Source organism: Pongo pygmaeus, chromosome 6 (assembly GCF_028885625.2).
Source record: "Pongo pygmaeus isolate AG05252 chromosome 6, NHGRI_mPonPyg2-v2.0_pri, whole genome shotgun sequence".
NCBI lineage: Eukaryota > Metazoa > Chordata > Mammalia > Primates > Hominidae > Pongo > Pongo pygmaeus.
In genome coordinates this window covers 39,248,494-39,266,726 of record NC_072379.2, presented here as the reverse complement: position 1 = coordinate 39,266,726, position 18,233 = coordinate 39,248,494, and the positions used below count along the sequence as shown (strand labels likewise).

The 18,233-nt window shown below is 49.9% G+C and overlaps 1 protein-coding gene across 17 annotated transcripts in view; it reads right to left on the bottom strand.

The window, feature by feature from the left end:
* Window positions 1-18,233, bottom strand: part of TNS3 (tensin 3) — a 308,196-nt gene that overhangs the window by 125,476 nt on the left and 164,487 nt on the right. For all 17 annotated transcript variants that reach the window (XM_063667331.1, XM_063667329.1, XM_063667338.1 and 14 more), the window contains 5 exons: window positions 15,995-16,107; window positions 14,837-14,897; window positions 12,637-12,712; window positions 1,554-1,683; window positions 1,162-1,227 (listed from right to left, as the gene is read on the bottom strand). In XM_063667331.1, the coding sequence (XP_063523401.1) occupies window positions 1,162-1,227; window positions 1,554-1,683; window positions 12,637-12,712; window positions 14,837-14,897; window positions 15,995-16,107 (446 nt within the window). The remainder of the gene's footprint in view (window positions 1-1,161; window positions 1,228-1,553; window positions 1,684-12,636; window positions 12,713-14,836; window positions 14,898-15,994; window positions 16,108-18,233) is intronic.

The window sequence follows — 18,233 nt, the reverse complement described above, 5'->3', positions numbered from 1 at the left end:
TATACTGAAAATGACCATACTGTCCAAAGCAATCTACAGATTCAATGCAATTCCTATCAAAATACTAACATCATTTTTCACAAAACTAGAAAAAAAAATCTTAAAATTCATATGGAACCAAAAAGGGGCCCAAATGGCCAAAGCAATCCTAAAAACAAAACAAAACAAAAATCTGGAGGCATCATATTATTGGACTTCAAACTATACTGAAAGGCTATAGTTACCAAAACATCACGGTGTAAAAGTAGACACACAGATCAATGGAACAGAATAGAGAATCCAGAAATACAACTGACTACAACTGATTGATCTTCAACAAAGCATACAAAAACATAAACTGGAGAAATAATACCCTATTTAACAAACGGTGTTGGGAAAACTGGCTAGCCACATGTAGAAGAATAAGACTGGATCCCCATTTCTCACCTTATATTATAAAAATCAACTCAAGATGGATCCAAGATTTAAATCTAAGACCTGAAACCATAAAAAGTCTAGAAGACAACCTAGGAAAAACTCTTCTGGACATTTGCTTAGGCAAATAATCCATGACTAAGACCCCAAAAGCAAATGCAACAGAACAAAAATAAGTAAATGGGGCCTAATTAAACTAAAAATCTTCTGTACCACAAAAGAAATAATCATCAGAGTAAACAGAACCCACGGAGTGAGAGAGAATATTTGCAAACTATGCATCTGACAAAGAGCTAATATCCAAAATCTGCAAGGAACTCGAACAAATCCTCAAAAAAAATAAATAATCTCATCAAAAAGTGGGCAAATGATATGAACAGACATTTTTCAAAAGATATACAAATAACCAACAAAACACACGAAAAAATGCTAAACATCACTAACCACCAGGGAAATGCAAATTAAAACCACAATGCAATACCACCTTACTCCTACAAGAATGGCCAGTCATGCCCAAGGCTCTCCTGGCTGAGTGGCTGTGAGCAAGTCACGCCACTTCTGGGGCTTACTGACACAAGTGGGCCTTCTTGTTCCACCATCCAATATCCTGCATTTAAATAAAATTAATCACAGAAATCTCCAAATATGCACAAAGGCAGGAGACTAGTACTACAGCCCCAGTGTAGCCGTCATGCACCTTTCACCAGTGTCAACAAGGACCTCCCAGTATTCCACCAAGCTACCCACCTTGAATCTTCTCAGGCGTGGCAGAGAAGACTAATTCAACCTTCCCATAGTCAGGAAAACGGTCATCTGAAAAAAACAATGTATTTTAACACATTTGTGGAGATGATTAACCGGAAAAGTATGGATTGACTTTGTCCTTTATTCCAACCAGTACAGCACCACTCGCAAATCTGCAATAAAGACGCCCCATGATACAGAAAGTATAGGCAGTTTCATTGGTTATCCATAATTTTTTTCCCCCAGAGATCAATGATCACTTTCTCCTGATTTGGGAACAATTTTGTCAGTAGGCTGAATTTTGGAAAGAGGGTAGAGAGAATAGTGAAAGAATCAACCAAGGAGATTCAACCGCAGCTGCCCACAAGCACAGGGCCGCCAACTCCGCGCCTCACCTTTGCTGGCATTGTCCAGATCCTCCTTCCCAAACACCAGCCCGTAGCCCTGCACAGCCCCAGTGTGAAACTGCAGGCGGAAAATGACATCACGGGTGGCCGAGCGGTATTTCTTGTGGTAGCATTTCACCTGGGTTAGAGAGACAAAACAAAACAAAACAAAGCAGCTGCAGCGGGGACACACGCTCCCGGCAAGGAACACACTCTGCGGAGGCCGGCACAGCAGGGCCTCCCCTCTGGACTCTGGCTGGGAGTTCACGCTTTGGAGTGGAACTTCAGCCCTGGGGGACAGGCGCCTGCAGACAGCTGGGGTGCAGGCAGAGGCACCACACTGCTGCTGCTGGGTGCGGGGCTCCACTGGAGGCTTCAATGTGTTCCCTGTGCTGCTCCTGTGGAACCACAGCTCTGAACACCACTATCGCTAGTCCTCAGAGAGGCCACACCTAAACCCTTTCAGACCACGTGAATGTGCCCTGTTTTGGAACACATCTAAAAAATGGAATTCCATGGTCTCTTTTTTCTAGACTTTAACAACTGATTGTGATAGCTTTTCTTTGATCTCAACACTCCATGCTGCAACTTAAAGCTTTTTGTTTTCCAAAAAGAAGCAGCTGGTCATTACTGTGTGTACTATCCTAAATGATTATGTGCATGCTGTAATTTAGAAACAGAGACACAAAGAAGGAGGAAGGGAGAGAGGGAGACAGAGAGGGTGTTGGCATTTAGCTTCCCATGCCTGACTGTCCAGAGGTCCTGTCAGGGGTCGTGTGAGACAAGTGTTCAGAATCACCCTGATGTGATTTGAACTCAAGCTAGGGTTCATGAGGTCCCCAGGGTGCAGCTCAAGTACCCTAAATGATTGTGCCAATGAGCCAAAGGGTAGAGCCCCTCCTTGCAGATGCCTGGCATGTGGGGAACGGTGGGCAGAGCAGGCGCCTGAGTGTCCCGACCTGCCTTTATAACTGGGGCCCCCCTGCTTCTTGTGACCGTGCGCAGCACTGGCATCATTTGGAGGGTTTTCAGGCCACAGCTGGGGGAGCTGCAGGGACAGGGACACCCCTCACTCAGAGATCAGGGGCAGGACCACCAGGTAGTGGCACTTTCCCAAATCCCCAGAAGGTCGAAGGCCCTGGACAGGCTAGATTCTGCTCTCAGACCAAACCGTGCACAGGCGGGCACCTCCCCCACCCCGAGGCTGTGGGGCAGTGACTAGCAGAGACAGCCACGTTCCCGTAAAAGAGACTTTTCTTGGAGAGAGATGGCTTTAAAATATCACATGCCTCACAACAGTAAATGAGAAGCCACCGCAGCAGGTATGATCCAGACCAGCATGCAGGAGAACGCGGCAGGGAGGGCTCTGTCTTCCCTAACCAGATGAACGTCCACCAGAGGAACAAAAGACCCAGAAGCCCAGCCCAGGAGGCAGGGAGCTGTGACTCCAGGCAGACCCAGAAGATGTTTACCCTTGTGCTATCTACAAGGAAAGGGATGGGTAAACAAACCAAAAAATATAATTAAGACTGTGGAAGGATGTTCCCTGTTGACAAACACGACTGGGTCTCCCTTGTACGGCCTGGCGCTGGCCAGGGGTGCCGTAAACATGGGGCTCAAACTCAGGCCTGGCCTCCAAGGGCCCAGGAACCAGGGTGTTTGCAAGTAGAGAGAACTGGCATTGTGAAGAAATGTTGCCTCAATTTGCTTTCCAACAGCCAATGGCACGTTGGCCACAAATCTACCACCTCTGTCTGAGACTGTCTGACTTCTCAGCAAGACTCAATCAAAGGCTGCCCTTGCAGGGATCCTTTCAGGATGTTCTGAGAGTATCTGGGCCCTTCCTTTGAGCTCCCCATGCTCCGCACTCAGTACACTGACCACCCCTCAAAGGCTTCAACCTGGGGCATATTGTAGAGATCCCCAGAGGGAGGTCCTTCTGGCCAAGGGTAAATCCACACATGTGTCCCCACTGCTAGAGATGATAGCACCCACCTCTCCCTGTCTGCCTTCTTCCCACTGGTGCCTTGCAAACGAGGAGTGAAAAGTGGTTAGGGAAGGGAAAAGGAAAAGAGAGGCCCCAATTCAAGCCAGTCTTGCTCTCAAATTTTATAAATATTTAAGGGAACCAGAGATTTAAAAAAATAAAAACAACAACACGATGTCAACTGATAGCTCACGCAGCCTGTGCTGCCATGGGCGCCAACATCTGCCCACAGGAGTCAGGAAATTCCTCAGGAGGCAGCTGTGGGCTCGGTCCTGGCAGGCAGGGAGTGTCCTGGGTGAAAACAGAGGGAGCTGTGGGCTCCAGTACGGGCCGCATAATGGGCCCAGTGGAATATCCCCAACGGCAACTCACTGTGCCCCTCCCGTCAGTACCGCCCCGCCCAGGGCAGGGCCTCCTTCCAGGCCAGGTCCTGCCCTCCCTCTTCAGGAATCCAGGATGCTCCCCCAGGTCCCCCCACTGCTCCTCATAGCAGCTACACACAAACACACTGCACCTCCCGCAGCAATCCCAGCTCCCTCCACATACCAGAAGGGAGGAGAAGGCAGGCCACGGTGCCCAGGAGATACAGAGCGGCGGGAGATGGGAATCGGCCTGTCCCAAACAGGTTCCTCTCCAGGCCCCATATGATTCTCCTGTAAGATTCCTATTTTTCACAGCACAAACTTTCAAATACTCCTAAGGCTCCACAGTGAAAGAAACAGCGGTCTATCCCACTGGCAGAGAACAACTGCTGCCTGAAATCACGTGGCCCTCCCTTCAGGGGTTTCTCTGTGTATTTTAATGCTAACTTTATTTGCTGGCTTGAGATCCTAACGGCCTCATCATACACACTCCCTGTTTCATATTAAACCTCTTTCCTCTTGATTAAGGGAGGTAAACACCACCCTCTCCAGTCCCCCTGAACAAATCATGAACTGACTCCGGCTTCTTCTGAAATACATGGAAAATCACAGGATTTTCCCTAACTCGGGGCTCCCAGCAACCACCATCAACACAGCAGGTCAGATCTTGAGACAAAATCCACTCACCAACCAGGAGCCCTCCATAGTATGCAATAATTATGCGTTATCTACATCAACAATTCTTTTTAGGACCAATGGCAAGAGCTCAGAATTATGCTTGTAATACTTAACAGAAAGAACAATCAACATGGTACTTGGTACGAGGGCCGCCAAATGCCTCCCTTTAAGCTATAATAGTAATGCAAACATTTCTTAAAGATTAGAGTGATTCAAGTCTATAATTTTCTCTTCATCCCCCCGGCTTTAACTTTATTTACCTGGGTCTCCCCAGAGTGTTTCTAGAATATGTTGATCCTTTGCCTTCAGATTTTAGAATATCTGCATTTAAAATAACAACTCAAAGATGTGCAGTCACAATTTTGTAGCACAGAAAAATGAAATAAGAAATAGCAAGCACTGCAACAAAGGCTGCGCATGGCCTGTAACCATGCTATCATACAGCCAACCACAAAAGTATGTGGGTGTGATGCCGACATCACAAATCACTGGGAGCACTCAGATCTTCAGAAAGTTGTAGCCTCTTTAGACTTTAAATTCTCTGACTGCAAAATGAGTATTATGATATTGACCTGGCTATGTTGTTATAAAGATTAAATTAGCACTACATATTAATATAATTCATAAATCCAGTAATGATATGCTACATTTATATGAATATATTATTTAAAGGGCATAAGCTTCTAGAGAGAGGGCACTTGGTACTCAAAAACATATAGGGTGAATGATGATCTCAGTGGGAAGGCCTGTAAGCACTCTTGCTTTCTTTTAGTCTGATGAGGCAATTCAGAAACCATCGCAAAAATTTATTTTCTAATAGTGGTGTAAAAATATGCCTGTGCCGGGCCGGGCACGGTGGCTCACGCCTGTAATCCCAGCACTTTGGGAGGCCGAGGCGGGCAGATCACAAGGTCAGGAGATCGACACCATCCTGGCTAACATGGTGAAACCCCGTCTTTACTAAAAAAATGCAAAAAGTTAGCCGGGCACGGTGGCCGGCGCCTGTAGTCCCAGCTACTCAGGAGGCTGAGGCAGAAGAATGGCATGAACCTGGGAGGTGGAGCTTGCAGTGAGCCAAGATTGCACCACTGTACTCCAGCCTGGGCGACAGAGCGAGACTCCGTCTCAAAAAATAAAAATAAAAATAAAAATACGCCTGTGCCCTTGACTGGACTGGACAAGTTGCTGGTGACCAGGAACAGAGCCCTGCCTTGACCTCGGTACACCAAGTCGAAGGCAGACACGTGGAATTCTCAAAGAAGTTATCCATCAATCCAGTGTTTAAAGACGCTGATGACTTGCTTAACTTTAGGCCACATAAGTGTATTTTTATTTCAAACTCTCCATTAACAAGAGAAAAAGCACCTTGTACCAAGAGGGTCAAGGCTTAAGGTATCAGCCCCAGGAATGCCAGTCCCCAATTCAGAAGTCAGCCCTCAGGTTCCTATCCTCCCCCAATGCCAGCCGTTGCTGGGCAGCTCCTATTCAGATCTGCTTCCCCTAAATTTACTAAGCAAAAGAGCAGAACCCTCAAAGCATCCCTAACAGAAAAGAGTAGCAATCTCACTCAACACTCCACTGGTGGCCCAGGCAACTGTCTACGTAGGTCTCAAGGAATCTGTGAACTCAGAGAATGAGTTACAGCCACATATTTGGAGGGTAGAAAGTTAGATAGCTAAGCCCCATAGGTCAAAGACTTAGGCAGGGCCAACACTAAACCATGATTTCTTCGCTTGGAGCCGAAAATGATTTCAGATGTTCGCAATATTGTAATTCATGACCTAAAGCAATTGAAAGGTGGGTAAAAACTGGCTGCAAGTGAAAACACAACCAAGTCCACTATGCTGAGATGACAGCATGGATTAAGACGCAGCCCAGTCTAAAAGCGAGAGGAAAAGACAATCACAAAATAATGCTGTGATGTGTCCAACAGAGATCTGTAGAAACCTCTCCTGGGGCAGAGTCTCAGGAGAACACTTTCATTTTCCCTGGCCTTATGTAAGTGCCCTCGGTAAGAAACAACCAGCAACAGCACTGTTGGTTTGTGAAAACTTCTTGAGCAGGCAACACCTTTGTTTACAAGTCGGGTCACTGGAGCGAGGTTCTAGAGCCAGCAACCATGAACACAAAATTCAAGTGGCCGTGGATTTGCCCAAGCAGGGGCAGCAAGACGAAGCATGTGTTTACAAACTCTGGAGCTGAGAGCCGAGATCAGGGAGGGAGCAAGCTGGATCAGACCCCTGGAGCCCTGCCAGACTCCTGATGGGCCCGCATGAATTCCTGAACAGGGTTACATAACGCCTCGGCTGCCCTCTCCATGGCACTGCCCAACAATGCCATATTTACTAAACCTCTTGAGGTTCTGCCCTTTTGAAAGGAGCAGGCTTAAGAATCTGACCTTTGGCGAAAAGCACGTTGCAAAGATGGGACGGGTCAGGTGTGCAACTCGGAGGGGCCGAGCAGGGATGCGCTGGCTGTGTCGAGGCGAAGGCAGACGGCGAGTCACGGTCAGCTTTGCTGTTGCCTGCAGCAGCTCCACCTGCTAGTAACTGAGTCCAGGGAGTGGCAAGTGGGGCTCTGTTTTCCCAAGTCACTTTCTGCAGTTAGACTTGACTCTGGCCCTTCCTTCTCTGTGAACTTCATGACTGTGATCTTTGCCAGTAAGTCCCAGTGCAGAGGCCCTCATGAGGAAAGCCAGGCAGATGTCCCCGCAGGCAAGGCAGACACCAGAACCACGGAGGGGAAAACTCAAAGAGGACAAGAGGCCTTTCGAAGGAGGAGGATGAAAGATGGCTAGCCCGCCTGGGAAGCCACTTGCCGCCTTCAAAAGTACACAGACAGCCTCAGAAAACACCCAGACTGAGAGCACCAAGACATCTGCAGTCTTCAGGGTGTAAATCTACGCACATGCTTTCTGCTCCTTAGGATCCTCTCCAAGCCATGACTGTTGCCAAAAGAAATAAAACCACCTGCGTATCTGAACTTTACACAGAAAAGGCCCTGTAACTTCTTCCCCCACTGCAGCCTTCTCAACTTAAGGTTTGCTCGGTGAACCTGCAGCAGGGCACGTCAAGCAGTCACAGGGAAAAACTGAAGGAAGGGCAAAGTGAAGGCGGCGTGGGCATCCTGTGCTGAGCATGGCAGAGTGGGTCACTGGAAGGTGGGAAGAGGCTGGAGAGGATGAATCCGGCGCTACTCCTGCACTGCACACCCTCAGAACACCCAGAAGAAGCGTGAACAGGAGGAGGGGATGGCTCCTGCTCCTCTCTAGGGATGCTTTGCCAATAATGAGAAACGTGCAACCACATTTTTTTCTTCCTGTGTTGTTCCCTTAGATCGTTTTCAGAGGGAGTCAACAGCACTGAGATTTCTGGGCTTTGGCAAAAGATGCACTCCCGACTCTGATGGGAGCGCTGGCAGTGACACCCTGGGCTTCTACTCTCCAGGTCGACCACAGATGTGAGCTCTGCTGTGAAGCCACGCCTCCTCTGACACGCTGGAAATCGTCTCTCCCACCTAACCTTCAGTTCTTGCCACCGCACACCTTCTGCCACGCTCAGTTCCACCTGCCCTAGCTATCTGCATGCTCATCTCCCTGGAGGACCCAGACTCCCGGGAGCAGGAGCCCTGCACTGCCCACTCGCATGTCCACCACATCCTCTCATGCAGGCCGCACGCTGAACGTGCTCAGGATAAAGGCTGGTGACAAACCACAGCCACATGGACCGGGCCGTCAATGGCACCTGACTGCACTAGTAATCTTACTAAACTTTCTAAGAGAGGTTTATTTAATAAACAGAGTTGTTACAGGCTGAATGGTGTCCCTCCAAAATCCATAGGTTGAAGGTCTCAGCACTTCAGCATAGGGCTGTGTTTGGAGATGGGGTCTTCACAAAGGTAAATTAAAATGAGGTCGTTAGGCTGGGCCTGAATGAATGATAACTGGTGTCCTTGTAAGAAGAAGAGATGAGGACATAGACACACAGAGGGAAGCCCAGGTGAGGACACAGGGAGAAGACAGCCACCTCCAGGTCAAGGAGAGAGGCCTCAGGAGAAACCACCCTGCCCACACCTGGATCTCAGGCTCCCAGCCTCCAGGACTGTGGGAGAATCACCTCTGCTGTTTAAGCTGAGACCAAACGGTGAAGCCTGAGTTGAGAGATCAGGGCCAGGGTGGGTGGACAGTGCTGGATCAGCAGGGCTTGGGGACAGAATGGCGGGATCAGCTGGGGCAGCATGAGGCAGCTGGCGGGTTCTAGTGGCCTGAGGGACACACAGTCTGAATGCCAAGCAGGTTAGAGCCAGCAACAGGTAGAGGACCAGGAGGAGATGGCAGGCTGGAGAACGCCAGCCCAGGGTGGCCCAGAGGCCATTGGGAAGACTCCCAAGGGCTGCAGATGGGACGCTGAGGAAAGGAGACCAATGCCTCCTTCACCCACTCACGGCCCCTCTCCACCCCTCCCCACCCTGTTCCTGGGCCTGCCTCAGTTATCAAGTGCCAAACCCACACCTCCACCACACACCTTCCAAGTCCCACACATGCCACCCACTCAAAGCCTCATTCCAACTGCTACAACAGAGATGCATGTAATGTCTACTCAGACCACATGCTTGGGCTGCGGTGCCCACTACAGGGTGGGACAGGATAGGACGCAGCGCCATGGGGAGAGGGCCTGTGGGGTGGGTGGGGTGCTGGGGGTTCTTCCAGAGGGAAGAGGCAGTGGCTGCCCCAAAGACTAAGCCACAGTCTGGTCTGATAGAGGAAAGTGACCTGGTGATGCTGCAGGGTCACATCGATGCCGTTTCATCCTCCGCCAGGCGCTGTCCTGGGAGACTTATGCGACTGAGTACATTTAATCCCCACAAACCCTAAGTATGGTCTTCACTGGGCAGAGGTCTAACATTTCCCAAAACAAAATATGCAAATATGTAAGCCCTACACAATCTGGTTTGAACCTTCCAAGACAACGACTTTCCTTGCAAGACAGACATCCTAACAACAGCATCAGCCTCTGTGGGTGCCTCAAGCCTGGGATGCCGCATCTCTGTTTGTATAATAACACCCCTTCCAACCCGAAGCCAACTCACAGGACACTTCCATCTGAGTCCTCCTGTGACCTCTCCCACCCCGTCTCATCAAGGTCTCTGTGGGCTACACAGTAGCAGCAGGTTCCCTCCTGCCAGAAAGCCCATGTCCCCAACAGGATCCTCTAGGGGAAAAACTTCACTCATGGGCCTAGAGCCAAGCACAGGGACTCAAAAAGCACAAAACATTCAAAAAAAAAGACTACTGGATGAATGACAGTAGGAAGAAGGGGCCACAGAAAATAATGAGGAGGAAGGAGGGAGAGAGCAGGGAGGAGGAAAAGGAAGAAGGGCAAGAGGAGGAGGGAGAAATTTGTAAAGGTGGGGTGGGAGAGAAGAAAGGAGAGAAAGGAGGAGGAGGAGGCAGGTGGAGGAGGAGGTAGCTGGAAGAGAGGAGAGGAGCCAGGCACTTCCCAGGAGACTGCCCCACCCGCCTGGTCTCAGGAAGACCCTGCAGCTACCAGCCCATAAACAGCCCAGGGGAGAGGGCTGTCCCATGCTCTTGGTGGGGGGTAGGGGGGAAGCCACATCTTAGCCTGAGGGTCACCCTCCATGACTGAGTTGTTCAGCTGCCTCCCATGAGTCATCTTAAAGGGACTGGGTCATGGGGCCATAACTACTCATCACTGAAGATCTGCTTCAGGGAGCACCCGCCCTTGCGATGCTGCCTCCCAGGGCAGGTAGAACACTACGCAAACAAGATGAGGGCGGGGGCAAATCCTACCAGCATCGCCCCCAGCCTCTCTTGACCTACTATTTTTTTTTTTTTCTGAGATGGAGTCTTGCTCTGTCGCCCAGGCTGCAGTGCAGTGGCGCAATTTTGGCTCACTGCAAGCTCCACCTCCTGGGTTCATGCCAGCCTCCTGAGTAGCTGGGACTACAGGCGCGCGCCACCATGCCCGGCTAATTTTTTGTACTTTTAGTAGAGATGGGGTTTCACCGTGTCAGCCAGGATGGTCTCAATCTCCTGACCTCGTGATCCACCCACCTCAGCCTCCCAAAGTGCTGGGATTACAGGTGTGAGCCACTGCGCCCAGCCTGGCCTCCTCTTTAAAGCTGGAACACTGGACCCAGTTCCAGAGTGGGTGGAGGAGTAAAGTGCTGAACATAGCCAGTGCTCAATAAAGACTCAGGCCCTTTGTCCAACGATCCCAGGAAGTGTCCTGGGAGAAGGAGCCTCCAGGGTGAAGTCTCCTAGGAAACAAGCCCAGGGCTGCCTTCTGGACCACAGGATGTGAGAGAACACCAGAGCGGATGTCTCTCTCCCCTCCTGGTCCTCCCTCTCAATTCCAACCACAGGGATGCTGCACCATCGCTGCAGCACAGCACCGCTGAGGACAGACTTCCAGCCCAGGTCCTCCTCCTTAGGACAGCAGAACAGAGAGCTAAGGAAAAGGGTCTATATAAACGTATGACGCACCCCAAACCTCAGCTTTCTTGCCTATGAAATGGGAGGCAAGATGTTTATAAAGTGCTTACTCAATGCCTTGAAAAGGGCTGGGCCCGGCTGTTGTTCCAGACCTGCCTTCCAGGCCTGAAGAACCCCTCAATTAGGTGGTGAGCATGTGAAACAGGACAGAACTGGAGGCCCCAGAGGGACCTCGCAGGCATGGATGGGTTTAGACGGTCTCCACCTTCAATCCTCTCCACCTTCGATCCTCGCTGATTTGATTTTTGGAAGAATTCAGGACCAGCAAGGTAGGGAGTTCACCACCCACTAAGCTAAGATTTTAAAATCTAGGGGTTACGGGGAAATTAATGAATATCCTCAAAAACGTTGTACAGGGCATTTATAATACAATGAAAAGCTAATTCTCAATTCACCCTACTGCCTTATAGAAGTGGGTCTTCCAAGGCCATGAAATCTTTACATTCTATGATTCTATGCATGCTGAAGGTCATATATATGCCTTAAAAGCTTACCTTATTTCAGATAAAAAACTTTCCTAAAATTATTTTAAATGTATGAATTGTCTGTATTCCAGAAAGATAAAAGGCAAAAATGTAATGGCTAATCTCCTCCAAGAACTAACACACCCAAGAGTCAAAATTATCTGGAGAAATCATTGTTTTGACCATTAATCAAGCTGTAATTGCACCAGCTGTATTTCACACTTCGGCTATTAATGATACATAAATATTCTATTTCTGCACCCACACTCTGGGAGGCCTGTGATCATGTGAAGAATGCAAATTATAGTCAGAATACAGGGGTTCTCCGAAGTGAGTGGCCAAGTTAGGACATTAATTTCCAGGTTATATGTCTCAAGGGGCTCTAGAATGAAAGAGAATCAAGAACGAAGATTTGTTTCGTCCCTTTAATTAAAATAGTTTTATTCAGAAAGTTAACTAAATGCCTTAAGGCAGTGGTCACCAATCTTTTTGGCACCAGGGACTGGTTTCACAGCAGACAATTTTTCCATGGACTGGTGGAGGATGGTTTCAGGATCAAACTGTTCCGCTCACTTCTTGGCGCCTGCTCAAATTATTACAGGGCTATTCCTAACCATGCACTACTCACCAGACGCTTCAACCGCCTTCTCATCAATCGCCCACATCACTCGAGATGTAAACTACGGCTGAATTATCCGCTATCTCCATGCTAACAGCGCCTCAATATTTTTACCCACCTCAGATCATCATTCTCCTAAGGAGTGTGCAACCTAGATCGCTCGCACACACAGTTCACAATAGGGTTCGCACTCCTATGAGAATCTCATGGCACCGCTGATCTGACGGGAGGCTCAGGTGGTCCTGCTCGCTCGCTAGGCCCAGTTCCTAACAGGCCATGGACCGATAAGGTCCACGGCCCGGGGGTGGGGGACCCCAGTGTTAAGGTAAAAGCTACTTTTCATTCTTCCTACAGGGTACTTTTTTTGGGGGGTGGGGGTTACTGTTTTAACACAGAATCATGATTTCAAGTCATCACCACTGGGAGAGTGGGGACACAGACACATCTGCGGCCATGGCAGGCACTCACCATGACATCTCCCTTCAGAAGCTGGGCCGGCTCGATGATGATGCAGATCCTGCTGGGGTTTTCTGGGCCAACGTTGCTTTGGGATGAAGAAGAAGGCAGATCATTATGCAACTTCATAATTTCGTGGGAAGAATACATGTAGAGAAAAGCAACCCTACAACCAAAAACTCAGAAATCACAGAGAATGCCCAATCAGCCCAGAATCTAATTCCTGAGAATCTAAATGAATCTAAAAAGGTAAAGAAAGCTCCCAGGCCATGGAGGGTCCTCATAGCATCATCACGGTCAGTGACTGACTTGAAGTGACTAAGGTCCAACTCCAGAGGTCCAAGCTTGGAGACAACCATACAGCCTTAGAGGAAGGGGCCCAGGGTGGGCACAGCCACAGTTTCAGTTACAAACTACGGGTGCAATTCCAGAGTGACATCAGTGCACACAGGGCCCACAGCAAACCCAGAAATGTGACAACAGCTCTTTGTGAGTAGCGAGATTTGTTACCTTTACTGACTTTTCATAAAATTCCTGTCCACATCCAAAAAGACAAAGAAAGCTCAGAAATATGTACAAATTTGGGGGATGTGTGGCTACCTTTTGTTTAAAATGCAAAGGAGGCCGGACATGGCTCACGCCTGTAATCCCAGCACTTTGGGAAGCCAAGGCAGGCGGATCACTTGAAGTCAGGAATTTGAGACCAGCCTGGCTAACATAGTGAAACCCCATCTCTACAAAAATACAAAATTTAGCTGGGCATGATGGCAGGTGCCTGTAATCCCAGCTACTCGGGAGGCTGAGGCAGGAGAATCGCTTGAACCTGGGAAGTGGAGGTTGCAGTGAGCGGAGATCGTGCCAGAGCGAGATGCTGTCTCAAAAAAAATAAATAAATAAAAATAAAAAACAAAATGGAAAGGAGCGAGAAAGAAAAACCACAGTAGTGAGAGCCTATCGTAGGACTCTCTCCAATATGCTCACAGTTAACCTTCCCTATTCTTGGGTTCCACATTTATGGACTCAACTGACTGGGGATAGAAAATATTGTGGGAAATAAATAAAAAACAAAAATGCAACCGTAAAAAATAATATAAGTTAAAAAACAATACATTGTAACAACTATTTTCACAGCCTTTACATTGAATTAGGTATTGTTATGTAATCTAGAGATGATTTAGAGTATACAGGAGAATGCTCATAGGTTATATGAAAATACAATGCCAGTTTTTTGTTGTTGTTGTTTTCTTTTTTTTGAGACCAAATCTCGCTCTGTCGCCAGGCTGGAGTGCCATGGCACGATCTCAGCTCACTGCAACCTCTGCGTCTCAGGTTCAAGCAATTGTCCTGTCTCAGCCTCCCAAGTAGCTGGGACTACAGGCACATGCCACCACGCCCAGCTAATTTTTGTATTTTTAGTAGAGATGGGATTTCACCATGTTGGCCAGGATAGTCTCAATCTCTTGACCTGGTGATCCACCCACCTTGGCCTCCCAAAGTGCTGGGATTATAGGCGTGAGCCACCAAGCCTGGCCTTTTTTTTTTTTTTTTTTTGATTCTTGCTCTGTCCCCTAGCCTGGAGTGCAATGGTGTGATCTTGGCTCACTGCAACCTCTGCCTCCCAGGTTCAAGTGATTCTCCTGCCTCCACCTCGAGTAGCTGGGTTTACAGGTGCATGACCCCACAACTGGCTAATTTTTGTATTTTTAGTAGAAACGGGGTTTCACCATGATGGCCAGGGGTTCGGTGGCTCACACCTGTAATCCTGGCACTTTGGGAGGCCAAGACAGGTGGATCACTTGAGGTCCGGAGTTCAAGACAATGCTGTTTTATAAAACACACTTGAACATCCTCGGATTTGGGTAATCAAAGCGGTTCCTGGAATCAATCCCCCTTGAAAACCGAGGGGCCACCATACTCCAAAAAGCAAATGGCCCTCTCTCCCCTCAAAATTCCAGCCCCCATGTCCTTTAATGGAGCCAACTGGTGTGACAGCCCAAAGACACTTGTGCAGGGCAGGAGGGAGGGCCGAGGCGTGATGCTGGAGCACGGGCCATGAGAGGGTTTTCCCCACTGGACTCTTCTTTGGCTTCTTGGCATTCTTTGACCTGAACCCTCCCACCCTCTTCCTACTGGACAGGCAGCTGAGGCTCAGCTGCAATTCCCTGAGCCCTCCAGATCCCACAGCAGCAGCAGCAGCAGCAGCAGCACTCACTAGATCCCGGAGGTGTACACAGGCTGCATGGCTTGGTAGAGCTTCAGAAAGGGCCGGCACACTGAAAGAAAGGCACAACTGTCTGTAGAGGCATGACCAGTACAGAACGAACAGGAATTTGGCAATCAGAAAGACAGAAAGGGACGAGGAGACCAGGAGACTGCACCTGCGGCCTTTGAGGTTTGGGAAGGCAGTGCATGGAGCCACAGGGTTGCTGCAGGAAAAGGCCGGACCCGGTCCTAGAAGCCTGCAGAGCAACACAGTTTGACCTTTATCCAAAGGGTGCCAAAGGCTCCTGAATTGAAGCCAGGCTGCTTCAAAACCAACTAGCAGCTTGGCAAGGTCACTCTGGCCATGATGACCCGGGGGACCTGAAGGCACAGATGTACTTCAGAGACAATAGAAACCTCTGAGCAAGCACCTGCATGGGACTGGCGAGGAGGGGCAAGGGTCCTGAATCCCAGCCATGTGCTGTGTGTGCCTGCACGAGATTGGGAAGGAGAGGACAGGGCCCTGACCCTCAGCCATGTGCCATGTGCTCCTGCATGGGACAAGGGAGGAGGGATAGGGCCCTGCTGACCCTCAGCCGTATGCTCTGTGCACCGTTGGGGAACTGGGGATGTAGGGACAGGGCCCTGATCCCCAGTCGTGTGCTGTGATCATCTAAGTGGGACAGGGAGGAGGGCTCAGGGCCCTCACCCTCAGCTACATGCTGTGTGCTTTCCTGTGGGGTCATTTTAAAGGAGAAGGAGGAGACGGGCTCGTGAGATGCGTCAGGGGAGACTGGGTCACATTCATGCCTCTCTTACTGGGCTTCTTCCATAGCTTGTGACCTCAAGGCCAACTGCACAGCTGACCCACCAGGGCTGCAGCCCAGAAAATGCTTGTCTGCCCGAGTCACTGTGCATATACACAGGGGTATTTCTGATACCCCTTGCTGGCTGCCAGTCCCTCCCCTGATTAAATAACTTGGCCCAACCACATAAACATGGGGCTCTGACCACTGAAGGGGGACACAGTCAATCGCCAGGGAGGCAGAGGAGCAGACCCTGGGCCCTCTCGGAAGGAAAGCAGAGGCTTATCTAAACTGAGGGGCCCAGGACCAGCTCCAAGTCTGGGCCAGCCAATCGCAGGTGCCACATCGTGAAGGACACTCACCTCCACCTGTGTCGAAGTTGGGGGTGCCGTGGAGGATGACAAAATGCAGGAACAGGGGAGAGGCATTCATTTTCACCGATCCGGACAGGAGCCCACTGAGGAACTGAACGTACCTGCAAAACGGACAGCTGGGTTAGACTTCCCAGAAGTATCTTCAGCCCCTGCTGAGAAGGGAACTCAAGGAGAAACACATCCTGGCTAGGTCTGGGGCTCTGGGAGAGAACCGGTACACTGCTCACAGCCTGGGGTTGGTTCTCAGCGTGGTGCTGCGCTCACAGGTCTGAGGGCTTCCCACCAGAGCACCAGGCACCAGGCACCAGAGACACCAAGGCATAACCGGCCTCTCGGCTTGAGCATCCCACACCTGAAAGGCCTCTGTCACTGTCCACTGAACCTATCGCCAGGCAAAGCCAGGCCACAGGCCACAGGCCATCACAATCCCCATTGGCGAGCAGCAGGAAGCAGAGGCCTGGCACACCGGTGGGTGTGTGCTCTGTCACTAGCATTGTACCTATGGCAGGGTCACGTGACCCAGGCCCAGAACCACTCACTGCACCTGCTGCTTTCTGCTCATACTCGAGAGCCCTAAGAAAAGGCTGGAGTCCATACTCCCCTCGTATCTCACAGCCTTCCACGCCACATCTGATAAGAGGCTCTCCTTCCTGCTGTCCCTCTCTCTTCAGGGCCCAGCTCCAAAGGCGAAGGCCATGTGGGCCGTCAGCCTTTCTGAATTCTAGGCATCAGCCTCATGCTTCCAACACCGACCGCACACAAATTCCATGAGCATTTGGTGGTCAAGAGGGAAGCTCCTACACTAGGAGCATCTGACTGCTGGGGTCCTCATGAGGCATGACATGGCAGCAGTGACCACAAGACAAGCCAGAGGCTTGCCAAGCTCTCTGACGCTTCCCTGGCCCGTCCTGCCTGTTGGTGCTCTGCCTGGCGTGGCTCCTGCCCTGAGGTCCCTCACCATGGCCATGCACCCACACAACCTCCACTGTAGCCTCAACACCTCGCATGGAATCTGTGTTTCCATATCTGTCTCCACCAAAGTACTGTACTCTTTGCAAGAAAAACCCAAACAATCAAAAACCCCGCAATATTTAACAATCTGTGCATCTCTGTATTGCCACAGCAGACTGAGGCAGGAAGTGGCAGGTGACTGTGTTGCCAGCACCTACAACCATACTACCCCAAGCCAGAAACGGCCATCACGGACCTTGTGTTAAGAAAAAAAAATCTCTCACTTACACTGGCAATTCACACCCAGTCCCTTATTCAAGCAGTTAAATTTGTATACAAACAAACTAAACAAGAGATTTCTGTTAAACATTATCAAAAAAAGGAAAACCCTACCTATAGTCCACCCACCAGGAAAATGTTAGAAAAGCGAGTTTGCTTTTAGTTCAGTTACAATTCATAGTGAGAAACAGGGCATGTCAGTATTTTCATCTTCCTGGCGCAAACTTCTCTTCTGCTCTCTCAGAACAGGGCAAAACCTCACAAGAGTCTCAGAGGACAGAGACGCTCAGCCTGGAGACGTGGGGACCCTGTGAGGCCAATGACCAGACTTCAGTGGACCTCCAGGCAGCTCCCACACGCCTCCCCTGCAGGGTACTTTCTACCCTGGCAACAAGACTTCTCACCCTCAGTTGTATGTAGGCAGAGGAATGCATGAATTGTGTATTTTTAATCATGCAAATTTTACGCATTGTGGATTTCATGGGTCCTTTGGCTCCCTGGTTTTGAGTAAAAGTGAGGAACCACAAATGCCCGGATTGAGAGGCCTGAGTCACCTCCTCTGGGGCAGTTCCGCCCTTCCTCCAGCACGGGGCAGCTCTAGTCACTGGGAAATCAGCTTCCTCAGCTTGTCCGGTTTGTCAGTGGCACACTGAGTCCTACACCGTCTGGCCATGTGCTCGGGCGGTTCTGTAGTGACCACGTGGCTGAGATGGCCCTGTTCCCTGGGGGTGTTCTCAGTGCCCCATGTGCACCCGGACCAGGCATCTAGATGAAGTCGGTGTTTGTTTTATGACTTCATGCAAACATGGAAGGCTCTGGAGCGCTGGGCCTGAGGGGCTCCTGTTCATGGCAGCATAAGGGGTCCAAGTAGCTGAGCCCAGAGTTAGCGCCAAGGTCCTATGAGGGGCAAACAGCCATCCTCCGGGAAACCACGGCCTCTCCCTGACCCAGGTCTTGTACCATACTGTGGTCACAGAGCTTCATTTCTGCTGATGTG